Genomic DNA, 22,121 nt, shown 5'->3' with positions numbered 1-22,121 from the left:
GACCCTGTATATCAGAAACATTGAATTCGATTAAACTGATTAATCTGTTATTGCAGCCTTCATTTGAAGGATGAAGCGTTGGACTTCTTGGAGGAAGATACAATCAGAAATTTGGTAAAGAAATACTCGCAATTTATTAATTTCCCTATATACCTCTGGAGTAGCAAAGTGATTCAAGTCGACGAGGATGAGGAGGAAGAGAAACCAGTAAAGGATGATGCAAGCGAGAAGGAAGAGTCTACCGAAGATAAAGTAACAGATGAAGAGGAGGATGCCAAGGTAGAAGATGCAGAAGAAGAGAAGAAAAGCAAAAAAGTTGACAAGACTGTCTGGGACTGGGAACTGCTGAATGATTCCAAACCGATATGGACTCAGAAACCATCCGAAGTAGAGGAGAAAGATTACAACGATTTCTACAAGGCACTAACGAAAGATACTCAAGAACCTTTGGCGAAAATTCATTTTGTGGCAGAAGGAGAAGTCACCTTCAAATCGCTTCTCTTCATCCCCAAAGTTCAACCTAGCGACAGCTTCAATCGCTACGGCACCAAAGCAGATAACATCAAGTTATACGTGAGGAGGGTCTTCATCACCGACAAATTCACCGACATGATGCCTAATTACTTATCCTTCATTCGTGGTATAGTCGACAGCGACGATCTGCCGCTTAATGTATCACGTGAGAACTTGCAACAGCACAAGCTCATCAAAGTAATCAAGAAGAAGTTAATTAGGAAAGTATTGGACATGATGAAGAAAATTCCTAAGGAAGAATACGAATCGTTCTGGAAAGAATACAGCACAAACATTAAACTGGGTGTAATGGAGGATGCTCAGAATCGCGCTAGATTATCGAAACTCTTCATGTTTCATTCATCCGCGCAGAAAGGTACCACATCTTTGGGGGATTACGTCTCTCGCATGAAGCCCAATCAGCAATACATTTACTACATTGCTGGAACCTCCTTGGAAGAGGTGAAGAAATCTCCATTCGTTGAGAGGCTAAACAAGAAAGGTTACGAAGTTCTGTACTTGACCGAGGCTATCGATGAATACGCCATCTCTGCTTTACCTGAATTCGACGGCAAGAAGTTCCAGAATGTCGCGAAAGAAGGATTCTCGCTTGATGAGGGAGAGAAAGCCAAGGAAAGGATGGAACATATGAAAACCACCTTCGAACCTCTGGTCAAATGGCTGAACGATGTCCTGAAAGAACACATCAGCAAAGCTCAGGTGTCTGAACGCCTCACAGAGTCTCCGTGTGCTTTAGTTGCCAGTATGTTTGGATGGACTGGAAACATGGAGAGACTGGCGATTTCGAACGCTCATCAGAAAAGCGACGATCCACAAAAGACTTACTACTTGAACCAGAAGAAGACGTTAGAGATTAATCCAAGGCATCCACTCATCAGAGAACTACTGCGTCGAGTAGAAGTGGACACTAATGATCAGACAGCGAAGGATATAGCTTTGATGATGTTCAGGACAGCTACTCTTCGGTCTGGGTACATGCTCAGAGAAACTGCTGATTTCGTGGACAGCGTAGAACAACTGATGAGGAAAACTTTGGGAATTTCCCTAGACGAAGTACCGGAAGAAGAGGAACTCCAAGAGGAGGAATCTGCTTCGATGGAATCAGACGCCGAAACAGAGAAGATCATCGATATGGATATGAACGAAGAAGACAAAGATGAGGAGAAACACGATGAACTGTAATCTAGAACTGCATTGCACAAGATTAACTTTTATAGCCGTATAATTATACAATGTATAGTGATGTGGTATTTAATTCAGTCGTGCAACTATTGGTGTTGCAAATTAAAACGAACTGTTATAATTGTACAGATACAAAGAGATCAAAGTAATCCTTTGATGGTTCTTTGCAGCATTTAAAGCGTTTTGTAATAATTTTATTGCAAAGATGCATAGAATGATGTGATAAATACGCAAAGGTGACATATTTCGCTAATTAAGTTCGTCATCATCGTACTTTGTAGGATCTCATGTGTTCCACGTTCGATAACGAATTATTGTTATAATTTATTTGATTTGATCTTCCACTTTTTTATAGTAACATAAAGAAATCACTGACTGAACATAAGTATAGAATGTTTGTGATGCGAGTGATTGTATTTGTATAAAAGGATATTAAAAAATTATTGGAGTAGCATTTATTATTATGTTTTCTTTTTTACTTGAGCAGTACCGATTATGTAATAAATTATTATTATAGTATTTCGAATTCGTTTTTTTGTGTTTTTGATAAGAGAACATGCGATAACCTCGTTATTAAAATAACAAATTATTTTCGGGAAACATAAAATGAAGATACCCTGTTTTCTAAGGTTTTTCACTTTCGTTCTAATAACGAATTCATTCGTTATTCATGATTATTAGAAATAATCGATCATGAATAATTAATTAGGTGATAACTACTTGAACAAAATTAATGGAGAATGTGACGTAGATTTTCCTTATCCAATCTTTGTTTTCGAGTTGAATTTACAAATTTCGTTGAATTTGAGATCTTTTGTTTTAAAATAGTTACTTTTTTTATTCATTTTTGTCAATAGATTTACATTCTATGTATTGGGTAGTATCACATATACTTCAGTACACCATACAAATCATATGAAATTTTCATTATATTCTGACCAGTATAACTCAATCTCCTTAAATAAAAACTTTAATTGTGTTAAACTTTATTTGTACAACTCAAAACAATTAATCTCGAAACTAATTTACTTCTGTTTTCTTTAGGTTGTGCTTCCTTATCCTACATTTCATTTCTGAATGAGAAGAGACAAATTTTATTCCAGTTCCTTGGAAAATTAAAATTCGACAATTATTGTATAAAATTTAAAATAATCAGGATCACCAAAACTAACTAATCATGGTATATCGCGTCAATAATCACTTTCGTGTAGTTGAAACGATTATTAACTTGAAAACAATTTATAATAATAACTATTCGTTTCTCTTAAACCAAGACTTCCATAAAACAAAACTTTTATAATTCAAAATACTTATCATTTCTTTCCTTTAACTTGTCCTGATCGAGTTCTGATTGCAATCTCCAGGATTCGTATTTGCAAAACAATGCCAAGTTGCTCGTTTCCGGCAGACGCAGTCCATGCCAAACTGCGGACCAATGAAGTCGCTTGATTCCCGTGGAATCAGGACAAACAGCGTAGGTATCCGAGCGCGGCCGAGCGCTCATTTCCGTTTCCGAATCCGACGTCACCTACTCTGAAAGCCCGTGTGTTTTGTGTTTCTTTGGGGCCACGATGATTATCGCTAATTTAACGTAAGTATCGTCGTGTTCTGTGGACGAAATTACTTGGAGTAAATCCGTTCGAATTCGCGCGGTGTCGTTCGTAAAAGGGAACTGGTCGCGAAACCGCGCGAATTCCTCTGCGTCGAGATTCACGCCAAGGAACGAAGACCTCTCTCGCCATGCCGGTCTTATGAAGCAGTCCCTCTTTCTCGGGCACGTTTAATTAACCGAGAAACGACTGGGAAAAGATCTCAACCGACCGTTCTCTTCTCCCTTGTACCGTACCGATCGTCTCAACCGGATAGAATGTTTCGTCGAGAGAGAAAAGAACTGTTCGCTGATATTCCGACGACCACATATAAACAAAATAAATGGCGTCGGCATACTTCTGTTCCGAATATGACAAATTTCCTTGACTTGTGTGTTCGTTGACCCTTTCGTAACCTAACTAATCGACGATGTTTGGCGAAGAGAATCTCTGCTTTCGCGTGCTATCTAAATCATCGATATCTGATGCAAAAATAGTGGCTGAATTTATTTTTTATCTACTTTTTTAAATCGTTTCTCTGGTTTCACAAAATTGTCATTAAATAGATCCGTGGAATACAAAGATAGTATATAATTCAGTGCTATCAAATAGTTTCACAACTTCTACCTAATTTGTACATTCAACGTACCAAACAACAAAAGAGTCAATTAACAACCACAAATGATGACAACTTTGTACATTTCAATTCAATGATTTCTTTGACTGACTGATATTATTTGTTGCAGGTTGAAATTATTGAAATTGAAACTAGATTTCTTCATGTCGTAAAAATATCTAAAGCAAAACACTAAGTAAACATTTTTACCTACAACTTATAAACTGATAAAAAAAAAGTGTAACATTATATAAAAAAACTTAAACAAGTTTAACTCGTAATTGTACATCATAAACAGAATCTTGGGCAAAATGGGCATTCAAGATTTGCAAATTTTTCTGGATAACAACTATGTACAAGGAGGATCCATACCTGTAGATCTGTTAAAAATAGCACGTTCAATTACACAGAGACAGCAGAATCGTGTTGGAAAATCCCAGCAATTGCATGCTGGGAAATTAAGACTAGTCTTGGATGGAGAGTGCTGTTTAGATAGATTATATGGAGGATACTTCTCAGGTATATATACATTTTGACTGTTTTCATGCTCATATAAATGTGATATTAATGATATTTATACTTTAGATTGGGCTTGTGGAGGCCAATGGAACAGAATGTTACAATTCCTAGCAGTCCTCATACAAGCAACCGAAATGTCAGGCTTGGAACTAGCTGTATTCTTCAATGGATGTTTTGAATCTCCACGACTTGCAGACTGGATTCAAAATCAATTGCAAGTCCGAATTAAAGTAAACAATGTAAGTCGCATTTAATTCGAATCCTTAGATATACCGTGAAATCTACATAACTTTAGATGGTGATGTTTACAGGTATTAAAACACATTTCAACAAAAGGTACTCCACCACCGAAAATATGGTGGACTCCGCCGGTATGTCTGAGAACCAGTTTACGTATGGCTCTGCGGCATTTAAATGTTACAGTTGTAAGTCGATTTGTTTTAGTTACTTTGTAACATTTCATTCTGATATCTTGGTGTTTCTCAAACTGTGGTTAGGCATGGGTCTTGAATGTGTTCTTGAAAGAAAAAGAACATGTTATATAGCAGAATAAGCAAAAGCATTTTACTCGATAAAAGATTTTTTATTGCTACCTAGCAACTAACTAATTTTCTGTATCATCTTAGCAAAGAACATATTAAAAGTTTTTATTAAAATATATGAACTTATTTGATTAGAATTAAGATGTTTAAACTATGTATATATATATATTTTTAAATACAGTATTAAAATTTATCGTAAAAGTAATAACTTAATTCTACTTTAGGAGTCCACCAAAAGTTTTTCTTTGTCGAGGGGATTCGCGGGAAATTACAGTTTGAGAAACACTGCAGTATCGTATCGTTTAATTTATGTTTAAACAGTTATGTAGCATGGACGACCATCACCAAGAAGTGATTGCTTATTGCCGAGAGAATAACTTTAACGGCTTGATCGCCGACGATGCAGAGTATGCTGCATTCGATCCTCCAAGATATTTCTCATCTGAGCAGTTGAAGCTTACATACAAGGTACGCGGTAACATCGAGAAAGTATTCTTAGTACGTATCGGACACGGAATTAATAACAAGTATATATTTTCAGGGTTCTCTTGATACAAAGGAATATGTTCTCCCAGAACTTTTAAAAGCGTTAAACATCCCATCCGATAGGCTATGCCTGCTGGCGGCATTACTCGGAAATTATATCTTAACTGAACAGGACCTGGCTGATTTTTATAAGAAGCTGAACGTTAACACTAATTTGAATAAGATTAACGTGGAGAACACGATAAAAGCGATTGCTAGTTTCGTTAAGGACCTTCCATCCGTAGAATTGGATGTAGCATCGCAAAAAGTATTCGGATCTCTATCAGACCCGAGGTGTTCCAAATTGAGGCAGTCGGTTCAGTACTACATAAACGGAACTAAAGAAGGATTTCTGCATTACAAGCCAGTGAAACCAACTAGAGGTAAAGTGCTTGGTTTATTTTTGTATATTTATATTACAAGAATCAAAGAAGAAAATATTATCTTAGCAAATAAATCATACAACAGTTTGATAAGTTTTAGAAAATAGACATTTTTTTTTTGCAAGTTTACTATGTTTATACGGGGTATCTCAGAACTCCTTTGCAAAAATGTCGGTGGGTGCTTCATTTTTGAATTATTAACGAAAAACACCGCCCAATCACAGCGCGTGATTAGCGCGCGCTCAGCTGGCTACGCCACGACCTGGGGTAACAACCAGCCAGTCCTGGCTCGAGCTTATGTTCTCGCAGCTGAGCGCGCGCTAATCGGACGCTGTGGTTGGTCGGTGCTTTTCGTTAATAATTTAAAGATGAAGCCCCCACCGACATTTTTCCAAAGGAAATTGTTGTTCTGGGACACCTGTATGTACTATGTTTAATTAACTCAAAAGATCCTAGCCTCATTTTTTTTCATAACCTATTGACTGAATTGAATTTATACTTGCCACTTTAGTTAATCCTCTCTTTTAACCTTTTTAATTGTACGGTCTTGTTACGCGTCCCTGAGTTATCTTGAATTGGTTGAGATTAAATAATTGAAGTCACGAATTGGTTAGATTCCATGCGACGTTTATTGTACGTCAGCTTGAATAAGTAAAATTATGAATTATATAACACGTTTGGAGTAGTAATGGCAAATTTAAAGGCATGTTCAGGGAAGTTCATGTACAACTTAGTTATATTTGTAATTATTTCAGTACACAAATTGGACTCTAAACAAAACGCAGTACAAACACAGTCAAATTTATCCGAAACGCCGTCGACGTCAGAAGGTGATTCCAATTTGGAAACATCTAGATTCGCATCCGAAACGGTAGAGAGTGAACGTGAAAGCTTGAACGCTTACAAACAGGCAACAGCAAATGCGAAGTCTGCACCACAAATTGTGATAGATCCACCGGGTATTCAGGGTCATGGAGACGCCGATAACGTTAGGACGGAAGAAGAACAAAGTAAACAAAAATTGAACTACAAATCATCGTTGATTGTTTGCATGCGATCTAAAATAAATATTATTTTATTTAGGTAATGGACACGCTGTCAATGGTACACACAACCTTCTAATTAGTTCGTCGAGTTCAAGCAGCAGTTCTTCCGCCACGTCACCGTCTCATGCAACGGCCGATTCTGCTAGACAAGCAGAAAAGACTACTAATATTCCTACCACGGTGCCAGAAGTGATGCGTACTGCATCTGAGAGGCATCAGAAAGGATTGATGTCCCCTCATATATATCAGATTCTCATCGCTGGCGAAATTAAATTGCCGGTGCTCCTGGAGGACGAAATTCACCGCGAATTCCCATCTATTCACATTATCTACAGACCCGTAAGACAGATGGTGTACGCGATATTGTTCAATCTTCACCATCGAATGTATTTAGCTGCTAAAAGTAAAGAGAAGGGTGGTGAGTAGAAACAGATCTAAAACGATGCACTCGAGTTGCTAGTTTTCGGTACACTTTCTCGATCTGTTTGGTAGACAGCGAAAAAGTCGAAGTCCCAGATGTTGTGATAAAGGAATGGGTATGGTCCAAGTCGAATCCATATCAGACTCCAGAATTGGTGAAGGCAGAACAAATCGGTTGGGGCGTTCCTACGATTCAACGTTTATGGTTTGGGTACGACAGTTCTATTTTTTCGAACGTCGATGTTCGTTGGATTCTCACTGAAGATATTAAAAATTTCATACGTAATGTTTTTTCAGCACAGGCATAGATGACAAACGCCGTCGACTGCGAGGATTTTTGACCTGTATGAGATCGGACACGCCTCTTATGTTAAATACTTCCTACGTACCGCAACACCTCTTAGTCATGGCTTGCGTATTAAGGTGATCAATTTTTCTACCAAGATTTCAATTTGTTCATTCTTTTTAAGTATTTAAGTATTTTAAGTGTCTGGTTCCTTTTTCAGATATATCATGTCGTTTTCTGACAAAATAAAGATTCTACGTCGCCAGGAACTAGATGTTTTCATTGCACAAGCATTTTCACCTGAGCTCATGAACGCCCAATATTTGCAAGATCTTCAGGTATGTCGATACACTTAACTCGTACTTTTTTTTTTTAGCAGTTTACTTATTAAATTTATTATACAGCTTCCCTTAGTGACATCTCGCGGAGTACAGCTAGCTACATTATTTATGGCTGGTGTCGAGACTGCTCTCTTGGCTAACGATGCATGCGGTGCACCCATTCCATGGTTAATGTGCTGCCCGTGGTTATACTTCGATGGGAAATTATTCCATCATACATTAGCCCGTGCCACGATCGCTAAAAACTTACTGGAACTCTGCAGTGGCCATATAGACCGCGTTGTGAAAGTCGAACGAATGAGAAAAGCTGTACTGGAGGGTATTAACGTTGTCTTTACACGTCCACCGATGCCCGTTGCTCCAAGTACGTTTCTCCAACTTGCTATTGTAGATTTTAAGAAATTCTTGAGTCTCGTAATACGTTCCGAAATCGAACCTCAGTTCAAGGCAATATGATTTTCCCTTCCAAACACCTTAGCATATCATGTATCCTCTAAGTGATATGTTTTCGGAGTGGAAGGAGAGCAATTCAGCTATGTTGCTTCGTGGGCTTATGTACATGTTCTTAGCCTACGAATCTCGAAACTGATACAATTTTGTTTACATACAAATAGTTACGTAACGTAGAACAGTTTAGTTTAGATTACGATTTTGTGCAACAGGTATTCGTGTTTCGGTGCCACAAAACATTTTGGCTGCTGGCTGTACAATTAATGACGGTTTGATTCGCGGCCGCGGCAGTGGAACGATGCCTCAACGTGGACTAATGCGTCGTCCTATACCGTCTCGTGGTGGTCAATTGGAGATAGCTGGAGTCGTCGTAGGCCAGTGGGGCCCCAACTACGGACAACCCGGTCGCCTGCCTCAACCTCTTCAAGGACATCCCCGTGGACGACTTCCTCCACAGGTAGAATATTTTAAAAGTATTATTTACTTTCTCAAAAATATAGTAGTATGTACAGCAGATCTGGATTACAGTCAGTCAGGATTACATCAAGATATTAGTTGACAATTATTTTTCACAAATATTAAAAGTACCTGACATAACCGTTTGAGGCGTGTGTTGTAGGTGACGTCGATAGGCGGTCTCAAGTATGGTCTTCCACGTGGTTTTGCTCCCATGGGTCGGCCTACGTTTCAAACGCGCGGAAATAATCGTACGCAAATAGCAGGACGTGGAAAGAAAATGCAAATGAAGGTGAGAGTAGAAGATTTTTCTTTATGCTTCGTTCCTTCTATAAGGGAATCACTAAGACTGTCTGTTTTATGGTTCAGGGTTCTCTAACGCGAGTTTGTTTTACAGGTAACTGGTAAAAAGAAGACCACCGTTAAAAAGACTAAAGAAGTCGAGAAGAAGGATACCAGGGGACGAGGTAACGGTGTTGATGGAATAACGGATTACAAGTAAGAATTTGTATGTCTATCTATTGCTGTTTTTGGACATTCTTATTAACAATAAATGTTCTTGTTGCCAGTGACTCGATTCCAAACATGAACGCAACAAAAGATGCACTGCCTGTGCCAGGTCAATTCGAGGATGCCGTGGAGAACGGCAAAGGGATAGAAAAAGGGCAGGGCGACGCGTCGCTCGTCGCTCCGGTTGCTGCCGAGAATTAGGTATTTATACATCACTTTTTATCGACTTTTAGACACTCCCGGATATGACACAAGACTGCAATCAAAATCTTATTATACGTGTAACGGATGATTGTGCGCTACGCGACATCTGAAAGCTCCGATGTGTATCGACGGAAGCTTTGGATTGGTTTTACATCTGAAAGAATGAAGAAAAGAGAGGCAGAATTTCTTTGCGAATTTTTTCTGAACGCTTCAAAGACCTAGACATTTGTTTTCTGAATCGTATCGGAAGTTTCGCACAAGAGGAAGATCGTTCAAATGTCGCGCGCAGGATCACTCGATAATGTCTAAAGCTCTGATGGGGCCAAAACTAATTAAACTAATGTAGGAGACACGGCATCGGTTAACGATGTCGGGATATGTAACACATACATATAAAGGATAGACCCGTTTTCGACGTACACAATATGATGTCCTCACTGCCAAAACGTACCATTCAGTGTGTAAGATAAAAAAGCGAAACAAACAAAGAAAAGAAAAAGGAAAAAAAAAACAGCAAAAGAAAAATATAGGAGAAAAAACAGAATCGTGCTTGCGCTAAGCGAGCGTGTTTCGCCGACTCCGCTCGGAATCACCAATGGGATGAACTCGACTGATTAGTGTATGCGTGCGCTAATTTTACTAAACGAAAAACAAGTCGTCGTCAGCTGCTAATAAGTATTTAATTCTTAAGAAGTGTGATTATTTTTTTTACAATGAAAATATATATTTTCCGGTATTATATGAAATGCTCGCATTGACGGTCTCAGTACTCTGATTTCCTGTGAGAATTTTAGTATGACGCTTGGACGGATGGACGGACGGACCGACGAGACGCACAGATGGACCAAATTACAGGTAGTCGAATGATTTTTGTAGATAAGATTACGCGAGACAGGATACTGAGATATTCATTAGCAAATGGAGACTGATGCTTTTCATATAGGTAAAATATATATTTATATATATATATGATTTAGATTAGAGATTCCCGATATATAGGATATTATATGTGTAAGTTGTGAATGCTCATACGTATGCGTGTTGCCTGTATTCGTGTGTAAGAGAGAGAGAGAGAATCGGTTGTTTATTTGCGAATCGCTGTGCCGTGAAAGAATGGGTGAACGTCAGAACGTGAAAGAGAAACTTAGGAAAACATAAAAAATGTATATATATATAAACGTGGAATGTTAAACGACATTGGTGCTGTGTGGACGTGCGCGCACAAACCTGAAGGAACGGGGAACGGTTGCGCACTCGTGCGCACAGCTTCACTTCCGAATATATTTATTTGCTGTTGCGTCAAAGGGGAAGAATGCGTGTTTGCGACTTCGGGACGAATTACAAATTTATGTACGATAATTGTAACCGTGAATCCTCGGGGCTTTTCGCAAGTGCCTCGACCCTCGAAGAAGAACGAACAGTTCTTTAAAAGGGTTGGCCTCGCGATACCCTCGGTATCGCTTAGAAAATATGCTACACTTGCGTCGCAAATTTGTTCAGTTTATCTCGAGACAGCGACGGTAAGCAGCATACCGTTCAAAAGTTTATGATTGTCTGTACGAATATTGCTGAAACACGTTATTTCCTTTTCCGTTCTCGTTTCGAATGAAAATTCTAAGAAGAAATACACGTTGGAATTGTTGCAATAAAATATTTGCGCTTTCTGTAGCATATTTTAAGAGATATGTATGCCTCGTTTAATTGTATATACGAATAGTTACTTTAGAAGCGACAGTGTGATTGGTGTACATAAAGGAATATCCGGATATCACGTGGTTGCCACGCAAACCGGGTTAGGGAACGATTACGTTAAATGAAAAACAAAATACTATTTATAGAGTAGAATAGTCGAAGAGACTTTCTACCAAAGATCATTGGAGTTCGAAGAATGGGGAGTTTCTTTTATCCATGAAGCATGATATACATAAAATGTGTAAAAAAAAAAAAATGAGAGAAAACGGAGAAGCAAGACAGCACGACAGAACACGATTATTAAAATAAGAACAAAAAATGTGAAGGATAAATAAGAGCAAAGGTGAGGCAAAGAGGTTATGTGTCTTGATTGCAGAAGTAATTAAAAATGAGTAAGAGAGAACGAGCGAACAAGAGAAAACCATTTATTGAGATAATATAATGAGAGATAAGAATAAAAAAATGTTATATTTTTGTAGATTTGTTATTGCGTAAAATGCATTAAGACAATGAGAAACTTTATATAATTTGAGTGACGGTTGAACAAACCGGAACGGGAGAGAGGGAAAGAGAGAGAACGTTAAGCCAGTAATTAAGATTGTGGAGGGATAGAGATGGGGGAGAAAAGTGGAAGTGCATTAGATGATGATGGTATCATGTTGAATATGTTTGACATCCGTGATTAATGTGTAAAAAAGTCTCATTAATTCTTCTGTGTCTCCGAAGCTCTCAGAGTTCTGAGTTGCTTGAAAACTTAAAAAAAAAAAAGAAAAAAGAATAAAACAGGAAACGATAAGAGAAACGAATTTGAGCTATAAAAAAAAAACGTAACTCAATGTCAGCTTCGATACGAACTACAAGAGCGTATGCATATAATAAACAGTTTTCCCACATGTAATTTGAAAATGGAAAATTGCTTAATACGATTTTGCAAGGAATGGTAAAAACGAAGTCTCGTGAATGGAAGTGCTATGTTTGTAGATAAATGATTCGCTATCATTCGTCGATTTTCAATTGAAACATCCACATGTTGTTTTCCGAGTACAGTAACATACGAAATACACCGATACATGTAAAAATGAAAAAAAAGAGTCACTGTGTACCTCCTTTGAACATTCGAAATTAACGACGTCAATCGTACACGAACGACAGAAACGCATAATGTTAATATTAAAACTAGAAACAGACATAAAAATACTATTCGTGAGTAAAAGAAAAAATAAAAATAAATGCCAGTCTACGCTTTCGTGTAAAGGTAGAAGATTTTCTTTGTAAGAAATCGATCGATCATCCTGAAAAATGCCAGATAATGCATAAATAAAAAATGTAACGAAAGAAAACTATGACACAAACACGATGTACACAATATGATCAGTTGCTGCTGCACTGATATGAGTAACGCAATAAACAAACAAACAAGAAATAATTTAATAATGATAATATTGATAATAAGTAAATGATGCGAGGAAGCAAATCATGAAAAGAATATAAAGTAAAAAGGAAGAATATAAAGGAAAGATAGAGAAACAAAATAGTGAAATCCATATTGAATGAAAACAGCAGAAGTATCGCAAAAAGCAAACGATAATATATATAAAAAAGAAAAAATGAAATGAAAACTTACATGTAACATGATCGACGATAAAGAACAGGTGCGCGCCTGACTCGTGCCTGCTTTTCGTTGTGATAAATAGACGAGTAAAAGAAAGCATAAAATTAAATAAATAACGCAAAAATAGGGGCCCACGAAAAAAAAAACTTGTCTATGCTAGGACGTATCCGCCAGAAAAGGGGAAAACAACCAAGAATAATCTCTCTTGTGTAATTTTAGAAAGTAAAACCATTTTATAAACAATCTTCTCGAACAATTGTGTGTCGTTGTGGTAACAGAAAATTAATCATTGTACTTTGAAGTAAGATACCACTAACTCCTCGCTGTGTATCAGTGCTGATGGCACAGCGATAAATGCTTATAGGTGAGAAACGGTCGAACGAGAGAGAAATGTAAATTTAAGCGATTACTTTTTTTTTTCCTCTTTTAATCGTAACACACATCCATGCGCAAATCAATGTTTTGTAAACCGAGGCGTTACTTCCCCGATTTTTGTGCTTTTTTTTTTAATTTTCGCAACGCTATCTATCGCTATATATTATTTTTTGTTAGGGAACACTTTAACGTTCGATGCAGCGTCTATAATTGAAACGTACTAATAATAATGATGATGATGATGATGATAATAATAATAATAATCGTTTCTCACCGTGTGAAAACAGAGGAAAAATCTTCGCTGCTTCGTTATTTGTTCTACATTTTATTATTTACTATTCACTTTTTTTTTATTCTTTTTGTTCTTCGTTTGATTTGTAATCATATTTGTAGTAGAGCCTTAGGTCTCTTCACAAAAAAAAACCACACTATATATGTATATATACATAGAAAAAATATATATAAAAAAGAAAATGGAGCGGATCATTTAATTTCAATGATTTGTTTTAAATGATTGCCACAAAAAAATGAGAATGACGATAATGAGTTATATTATTGTTTCACTGTATCTCTGTAGAAGCACGCAACTGATGGGCATTAAAACCGTTTAATGTTTTTTTCTCATTTCTCTTTGAAACGTGGCGTCTAGCTTCGGATAGATTCTTGGTAGCAACCTAATGAGAAACAAGCAGGTGAAAAGCCCTTTGAAGGGAAGAGAGATAACGAAATGAGTTGCTATGTAATGCTCGATATTTAAATTTTAAGTTTCTTTTTACCATAGTTTCTTCACTTGCATACCTATTAAGAAGATATATTAAAAGTACGGTAGCAAAGACAGTAAAATAAAAACTATCTAATAAACTAAAAAACCAAAAAAAGACGTAATGAATTAAAAACACTTATCAATGTAGCTGCAAACGTATGTGGGCCCCGTCCTTATATATTCTTATGAAATATTACATAACAAGTATATTCTGCTATTATTTTTCATAGCTAATGGAAGCGACAAGGAAAAAAAAAAGTAAATGATTAAAATACAAGTGCGTACAGAGGGTAAACCATTGTATGTTACAATTTATAATCATTCTATGTTTATTTTTGTTTTAATATCTCTTTTTCCTGTTTTGTTGTATGTAACGATATAAAATAATTGACGATCACGTACGGTAGCGCATAGAATGGAAAAATGTGAAAAATCTTGGGAGAAAAATCCCTCAACGCGAAAAGTTTCTGCGTTGAGTGGCCGTGATGCTACGAATAATTACTACTTATTTCGAGTATAAAAGGAAAACAAAAAAATATACATTGTTCATGCGCTATAATATTGTCGGTGATCATATTATTATTTACCAGTATGGGTCGGTGGGTAGATTTTTGCTTGAATCGTGTAGAAAAAATATGTAAAATGCGCTAAGCATTGGAAAACCATTTATATTTCTTGGTATGACGCATAAATGTTGAAACTGTTGCTGTATAATAATTCAATGCTGTCGTCGGACATTATTCATATATAATTACAGTAGAATTCAAAGCTGAACGATAAGCAAACGTTTTCCACGCAAAATCGCTTACACCGTATTTGTTGACAATTTGCTGATGGAGAAAACAGGACAACCGACCCATTTAGTTCTTGCATTTTTCTATAACACACCGTCACATTGATGTATTCTTGTTGGATTATTCTACATTGTAACTTACTGTTGTAACATATACCCCATTCATGTCTAGTGTCAAGCAGAGCTGATTCTATGCTTTTGCTAGTTGGAAAATTGGAGAAAATGCGTTTTTAAAAGCAAAACCGATAAAAAGGACGATACCAGAAAACTGAGCGCGGAAATCTATCTAATTATTCGTGTATTTAAAAATAGAGCAAAATTATAAAGAAATTGAAGATTCCGAATGTTGTTGAATAATTTAGGAGCAGGCGTGTGAAAAGATAGAATGAAAAAGGAAATGGAAGAATCAGTGCTGGCGAAAACACGAGGCAACCAAAAAATTATTATAAAGCTAAAAAAAAGTCACATTTAAAGTACTTTTAAAGCGGATACATATTTGGAAAAGTAGGAGGTAATCATTATATAAATGTAGTGGCATCTCTATAATACTACGAAAGAAACGAAACCAATATATTCAATAATTATTCGAAATATTAAATGCAAAATGCACTTTAATGGATGTTGTAACAATTTAGAGTATTCAAATTGCATCGACCTTTTCCTGTAAATCTGTTCTTTGGAATGTAACTGCTCTGCCTGGTCAAAGGCACTTTTCTTTTTCAACAGAAAGAAACAAACGGTTGCGTATTGGAAAACGAAAGAACAATCATTTTCCTTTGTCCCAACGTGCAGAGAGGTTCCATCCAATGCCAGATGCTTTAAGTTTGTTTCTTTTAAATATGTATTTATCTCCGTTTATATTGTATAAAAAGAAATGCAATTATACAACACACATGCAAAGTAGATCGGTTAAGGTTTCACAGATCCTCTGTTGAGTCGAAGAAGAAAAACTTTGCAGGGCACGCACTGCACGGTTCTAAATAAAGGAAACAAACTTTCAGTAAAGTTTTGTAAGAAAGCTGTTCGTGTGAGAGGTTCTCGGAGATGGTTGGCTGACATTTTCGGAAGTTAATAATGATTTATTGAAACGTGTTGTCATGTCTTGAATACAATTAAAAGAACTATAAAAAAAAGCAATGTTATTTTACATCAACTTCAATTCCATTTCTCATGTCCACGCGTTGCCACTGTAATATATAGTTTTACTAACTTTTTACATTACTCCCTTTGTTATATATTTTAAACGATTTTGATATTTTATAGAACCGTACTAATATACATTATAACAGCAAAACCTATTAAACTTATAAACTATTATTTTACAGGACCGTTGGTGATATAATGAGTGATACACAATATTTGTGACATTTTTTGTGCCTTTATTCAACTTTGTTGTACGCTAAACAATGTCTTTAAATATATCTGTCAATTTAGTAGAACATTTCAATATCATAAAGTAGTGTGACTTATAGGGTAGCTGTACAAACGATGTTTGTATTCCTCTACATTGGAGATGTAATGTACCAGACATGTGTCATTATTACACTCCGTGATGGGAATGTGGATAAATGAATACTTCAAGTTTCCAGGTTTCTCTATTTTCGAGTCGACTGAAAGTAAACGTTCAAATTTACTACAAATCATGTTATTCATTGTTTCAATGATATTGATGGTTATTTAAATAATATCGAAGATATCTTGATTTAGATAAAATACTATTCGTTATCTAAATATAAATGTGCTCAATTCTGTGGGTACAGTACATATAATTGTCATATACTCACGGTTCGTTTTGTCTGTATGCAACTTAACGTCTTTGTTGTTTTCTTTGTCGGTCGATTTAGGCGTTCCAATCACGTGCACGCTTAATTTTCTTAAATTGCTTCCGTTGATCGTATGAGCATTCATCCACTCTCTGAGCTGGTCGATCTTAATTGACTCTATTGTGATCAATTCGTTCTCGATCCTATCGAACATATAATCACCCGTTGTGATTTCTGGCCAGTTTCTGTCGAGCTCTTCTCTCAAATGTATGTCGGCGCATTGCTTCTGCTTTATCAGTGCTTCTTTTATGCTCTTGAAATCCTTCTCCGTAGTCTCCTTCAAAATTTCATTGAAGGCTCTTAGGAAAGCTTCGATTCTCTGGTCCACGTGCTCCGTGGAATATTTGTCCACTTGGGTGAAAACTGTGATCGTGTAGCCAAGAATACTGGAGGCGTCAGACATAAGACAAAAGACGTCGTAGCACAGCTGTTCTTGTGTTCTCAATTGATTGAACAGGGGTTCTTCCATGATCATCTAAACAGGATGTAGTGATCACAGTTGTAGTAAATAAAACAGTACTCGACCAAAAATAGGGTGTCTTATACTTACTATGAGAAGCTCAATAATGACCGACAATTTAATAGACCCGATACCAGATTGATAGTAATTCACTACAACGGAATTCGCGTCCGTTTCGTTGAAGTTCCGTATTTTACAATAGTGTAACCCCAGAGGTATTTGATTGACCCTGATCTGTGGCATAGTATTCGGCAGTAATGGTCCACATTTCAGTGTCTTTACAGAATCGTGCACGTTCTTCATGACATCTTCCTTCGTCATGTTACCTTGCACCAGACACTGAATGTAAATGTGATCGGTAAAGTACTTCATGAAATCTCGAAATTCATCAAATTCTACACCGCTGATGGCACCGTGCCTGTCGACAGCGGACCAATGAGTCGACAATAATAAGGACAACCTGGCATCTCTAAAAATAATTTATAAAAATGTATTAAAACATTTCTCAAATACTTATAGATAGCGTGACTCGTTACATACTTAACTAGCTTCTTAGGCCTCAAGAATGTATTGTAATAATTTTTCATGTGTTGTTCTTTCACGACGTTATATAATTCTTTTGTTACGAGTGTCGTGCAATCTGCTATAGATTTTGCAATTGTAGTTAATAAAAGCTGAAAATCAAAAAGTTGATTACATGCAATAAATAGATCAGTTGAAGGTAAAAATACGAAAAAGTATTAATAATTCTTGTCAGCATTTAAAACTCTTTACCGGCAGTTTCTGATTAAATCCGTTCACTTTAAGCATGATACCCTTGTCGCTCGTGTATATCTCATAATTCAACTGTGCAGTTGTTGCTGGATACAATTCTTCTACTAATAACCATTTCAGTATCTTGACAAATAAATCAATTAAAGCTGCGCTGAAATTCGAATAAAAATAATAACAACATATTAACATCGTTGCTGTTAAAAAGAGCTCGTTATTTTGTTATTTACCTCTTTGGCGAATAGATAGCCATAGGTGATATGATATAAAAATTCATGTAGCACTCAGGTAAACGAAATTTAGGATCAGGACGATACCAAACTTCGGTAATATCGTCAGAGTAGATTTTTGTGGGATACTTGGGAACATCTGGTGGTATAGGAATCAAAGTAAAATCGTCCGTGAGAAAGGCATTCGGTAATGGTAAATGAAATTCTGGTAATGGTTCGATGGTTCTCCAGCATTCTATCCATTCCTGCGGTATCTCTGTGTCTGTATATTTAGTTTGGAACCAAGGCTCGATTTTATCAAATTCTTCGTCGTTAAACTTCTTATCGGAGATAATTATGTTCACATTGTCCGGAGTCAAGTAATTCAAACATGCTAATATAGCTTCAGGATTGTATTCGAAATACAACTTGTTACCAGTTATGTAATCGCGTGGGGGATAATAGTGCATGTTCTCGCACAATTCTTCCACGTATTCTGCTGGTGGTACTTCATCGGCAAATCTGGAAGTAAAGTACCTCATTAACGTTAAATGTTTTCCAATCGAATCGAATTCGTTAATACCATTCAGGACCTCTCAGTGATTGGAGGAGAATCAGTTACCGTTTAATTAACTAGTTCAACCCAGGCTTAACCCAATATATTAAACAACTTTTCTATCTAATAAATCTTGATTTTACCTGAAACTAGTATTCTCAATCTGTTGAATTTCATCGAATATTCGCTTCTGCGGTCCCTTTTTATGCATCAAATTTAGGAACGAGAATGTAGCGTTCAATACTTCTTGCAAATGCTTAAATCCCTGCTCAGTTAATATCAATGACAAAGTGAACAACGCATACATGGAGCTATGTTCAAAACCACTCTCATTGTTACCAGTGACGATATCGAGACACCACATCTTTTTCCTTAAGTAGCTGATCAACGAGCCATTTCCCTCGTCTCCTATAATCCATGAAACATACTGATGCGGTTTACTTGCATACCAATCATGCATAGGTCGCATCGACCATGTTAATTCTACCTGCAAAAGAAAATAGAGAATTACTAAACTGAGATCTTTAAAAGATTAAGACCTACTGCTAAAAATTCTTTAGTCAAGAAATAATTATACATACTTGACAGACATCGTTTACTGGTTTAATTTTATAGATTCTTCGAAATCTTGGCGTATCAAAAGAATCCGCGCCTTTAAACTTTGAAAAATCATCCGGCGGTAAACCATTGTTTGGTACGTCCGTGAAACATTGCGTCACGTAGTCTTCTAACGCGTCTAACGGAAGTCTGGCCTACCAAGAATCGAAAATTGAACTCCATTCTATTGAAACTGAACTTTTATTCTATACAATGAAGTGAAATTTACTTGTATGGCAAGTGTCATTCTATGAGCGCTGTAGTGACGCTCCCTGAACTTATGTAGTTCCTCGTATAGCTTTTCATCCGTCACATTATCACGCAATGTTATCAAGTTACCCCAACTAAACTTCGTTGCCGGATGATTTGGTCGTGCGAAACTACAAAAGAATTGCTCTTTCTTATAAGAATCATCAGGTAAGGCCATCTGAAATTCTTTACGGATAATTTAATGTCATTATGCATCGCATTGACAAGTGAATTTACAATACAGAGTGATTCTAGAAATTGGGATAACGAGCAAGCACAGGTACCAGAGGTGTACGAGAATCTGAAAGTGTCGAAAACTCGATGGTCGAGTCGAGACAGAAGAGATAGACCTCTCTTGTTTCGTAATGAACTTTATTGAATACAACTGTGAAAGTTAAATCTACATTTCTCCATAACAGCTTATAAAAAATTTACGAAGGTCTTTTTTGTGATTTTACAGCTTGTCTCAGTTTCTAAAATCACATTGCATATTGATACATACCGCTTTCTACAGCTTCTCGTTCTCTCGTTATGGCATCTTTTTTCATTAAGGGTTTAATAAAAAATTGAGCAAAACGATCGAGGGCAGATAGTAGATGTTTTTCCTCTACCTCAAAGTAGAATGTTGTAAATTCACATTCTGTAGAGGCATTGTCCGAACCACCTCTTTTTTTAATAAATGCATCCATTTCATTTTCCTGCAAATTCATTGTTTGTTATACAATCAAATATAATAGTGATGCATATAGATCCAGGAACTGAGCTTCTCTCAAACATCCTGTACGATATTATTACCTGGGGATATTTTTCAGATCCCATGAAGACCATGTGTTCCAGAAAATGCGCCAAACCTGGAATTTCTAGTGGATCGCTGAAGCTTCCCACACCCACACATAAACCACATGCTGCCTGTGTAAGAAATATGTGTTGCTGCACTCTAAGAATATTAACAACATACATATTTAACGTCAATTAAACATTGAGTCGCGTATTTTAACAACAAATACCATTTTTTCTTCTCTTTGTAACCGTTTGGAAGTTCTGGATGACTTTTCTTCATCTGATTGATCATCTAGATCATCTTCATCATCTTCGTCGCTTTCATGTTCATCTTCACTGCCCGTCTCTTCATCCTCTTCATCTATATTAATATTTAGCAATGAATATATATGGCATAATTTGTTTTTAAACTTCTTTTGAAGTCTACAATAACTAATTGTAAGTATTTTTCATTTTGTCTATCTATGGACTTCTATGTATCAGTCCAAAATACATAAACGAATTGTGATATCTGTTATTAAATATTTAAAAGAGCTTCTAGCTATTTGAAATACGAAATAACATTTCCAATGTATTAAGTGTCTTCTGTTTACCTTTATCTTCATTATCATCATCTTGGCAGGTGGATGAATGCAAATCCGAAATCAACAAAGCAGTCAAACCATTCTTTAATTTGATTACCCTAAACAAACACAGGTAAAAAAAGAATTTAAAATAAAATCTAAAAATAGAGAATTGTAGTTTTTGTGTTTTACCTGTACTCTTTCTTGTCATTTTCCGATTTAACAGGTGTGTCTAAATAAGTGACATCGACGCGTGGTTTTTCTGTGACAACGTGAGGTACTTCCTGCGGCCGATTTTCAGTTTGCATCTTGTCGACAGATGTGGAACTGACGTTGTTGAGGTTATGTTTAGCTAAGGTGGTCAGATTTTTGATCAGATTGCTCGAACCTTGATCAGATTTCAGTTTTTTAACAGGTGGACTCTGAAGAGATCTTTTTGGCATTATTGATAACGTAGACGATTGTCTAGTCTCGCATTGGTGTACCTTTTTCACGCTCGTTAGGTATGTCTTATCAGCAAGACTACTAATAGACCTACGATGAAGCCTAATTCCCTTGTCCCTTTTGCACCAGTAATAAAAGGCGGACGTTGTCGAAGATCGAATTGTCATTCGAAAATGTATCTGTAGCATGAAGCTCGTACTAAGGTCTTCTACGTTCGTCTGATCGAAAAAGTTTCGTGAGATTGGAACGAAAATTTTTAGGAGAGCAATATCAAAAGGTCATCGTCTAAAAGAAGCAAACTTAATTAAAACTAAAAGTGAATTATGTGTTTCATAGTTTTAATTCTGTAAAACGATGCTGCAAAACGTGCTTCGTGACAATTTAAAAAGTACATTCCTTGTTTCTTGACTCTCGTGTAAAAATTAGTGAAAATGACAAGATGACTGGGGTCACTTGAGACCCAAAAGTCAATTCAATTCGATAGTTTATTTAAGTGTTTATCTTTTACAGAGTTTAGATATTACACTATCGCTTACTTCTTACTTACATCACAGAGGTTAATCGTCGTCCAGGCCCACCAAGCTACCTGGACCCTACCTAATTATGTTTAGCACGTTACGTACGTTCCGTTATGTTTATTGCAGATAGTAGGACTAGGTTCGCAGTCTGAACTTATAGATTGTAGTGTTATAAAACAAAGAATCGTATTAATTACACATTTATGAAAAATAAAGATTAATTAATTAAATGATATCAGTCGCGCTATCTTACTGTAAAGGTTAGAACTATTTTTACTACGAACTTGAGCGTTTTCCCACCGATGGCGCCACT

The 22,121-nt window shown here is 36.5% G+C and overlaps 3 protein-coding genes across 10 annotated transcripts; 2 read left to right on the top strand and 1 right to left on the bottom strand.

The window, feature by feature from the left end:
• Positions 1-45: 45 nt before the first annotated feature.
• On the top strand, positions 46-2,235 carry LOC128881120 (endoplasmin; the record flags this gene model as incomplete). The annotated part of the gene is made up of 1 exon (XM_054131853.1): positions 46-2,235. A coding segment is annotated over one exon (1,671 nt), but the record flags the coding sequence as incomplete, so codon positions are not given.
• A 978-nt stretch (positions 2,236-3,213) lies between these two features.
• Positions 3,214-12,229, top strand: LOC128880629 (constitutive coactivator of PPAR-gamma-like protein 1 homolog). 3 transcript variants are annotated; one of them, XR_008457881.1, is made up of 17 exons: positions 3,214-3,307; positions 4,052-4,440; positions 4,507-4,679; positions 4,752-4,865; positions 5,304-5,450; positions 5,524-5,890; positions 6,646-6,900; positions 6,974-7,354; positions 7,429-7,567; positions 7,654-7,779; positions 7,863-7,980; positions 8,047-8,347; positions 8,646-8,890; positions 9,053-9,181; positions 9,287-9,387; positions 9,459-11,638; positions 11,775-12,229. XR_008457881.1 is itself a non-coding variant. In XM_054130911.1 (17 exons), exons 2-16 carry the CDS (start codon positions 4,233-4,235, stop codon positions 9,598-9,600), a joined length of 2,946 nt encoding a protein of 981 aa, XP_053986886.1. In that variant the 5' UTR covers positions 3,214-3,307; positions 4,052-4,232; the 3' UTR covers positions 9,950-12,229. The 3 variants fall into 3 exon arrangements, 2 of the variants coding, with proteins under 2 accessions (XP_053986886.1, XP_053986885.1); XM_054130911.1 differs by having other exon boundaries at positions 9,459-9,600; positions 9,950-12,229; XM_054130910.1 differs by lacking the exon at positions 3,214-3,307 and having other exon boundaries at positions 4,061-4,117; positions 4,220-4,440; positions 9,459-12,229.
• Positions 12,230-14,007: 1,778 nt separating this feature from the next.
• Positions 14,008-22,058, bottom strand: LOC128880628 (nardilysin-like). 6 transcript variants are annotated; one of them, XM_054130906.1, is made up of 16 exons: positions 21,838-22,058; positions 21,332-21,575; positions 21,039-21,268; positions 20,877-20,965; positions 20,511-20,644; positions 20,299-20,412; positions 20,006-20,201; positions 19,484-19,689; positions 19,239-19,409; positions 18,801-19,144; positions 18,123-18,623; positions 17,896-18,046; positions 17,662-17,795; positions 17,212-17,590; positions 16,623-17,136; positions 14,008-16,448 (listed from the first exon to the last, which is right to left on the bottom strand). In XM_054130906.1, the coding sequence occupies exons 2-16, from the start codon at positions 21,476-21,478 to the stop codon at positions 16,288-16,290; spliced, it is 3,471 nt and encodes a 1,156-aa protein (XP_053986881.1). In that variant the 5' UTR covers positions 21,479-21,575; positions 21,838-22,058; the 3' UTR covers positions 14,008-16,287. The 6 variants fall into 6 exon arrangements, with proteins under 6 accessions (XP_053986881.1, XP_053986883.1, XP_053986882.1 ...); XM_054130908.1 differs by having other exon boundaries at positions 21,039-21,278; positions 21,838-22,056; XM_054130907.1 differs by having other exon boundaries at positions 21,039-21,234; positions 21,838-22,056.
• Positions 22,059-22,121: the final 63 nt, after the last annotated feature.

This window comes from Hylaeus volcanicus, chromosome 8 (assembly GCF_026283585.1).
Source record: "Hylaeus volcanicus isolate JK05 chromosome 8, UHH_iyHylVolc1.0_haploid, whole genome shotgun sequence".
In the NCBI taxonomy this organism is placed as follows: Eukaryota; Metazoa; Arthropoda; class Insecta; order Hymenoptera; family Colletidae; genus Hylaeus; species Hylaeus volcanicus.
Note: the sequence above shows the minus strand (reverse complement) of the source record. Positions and strands in the feature narration are given on the sequence as shown.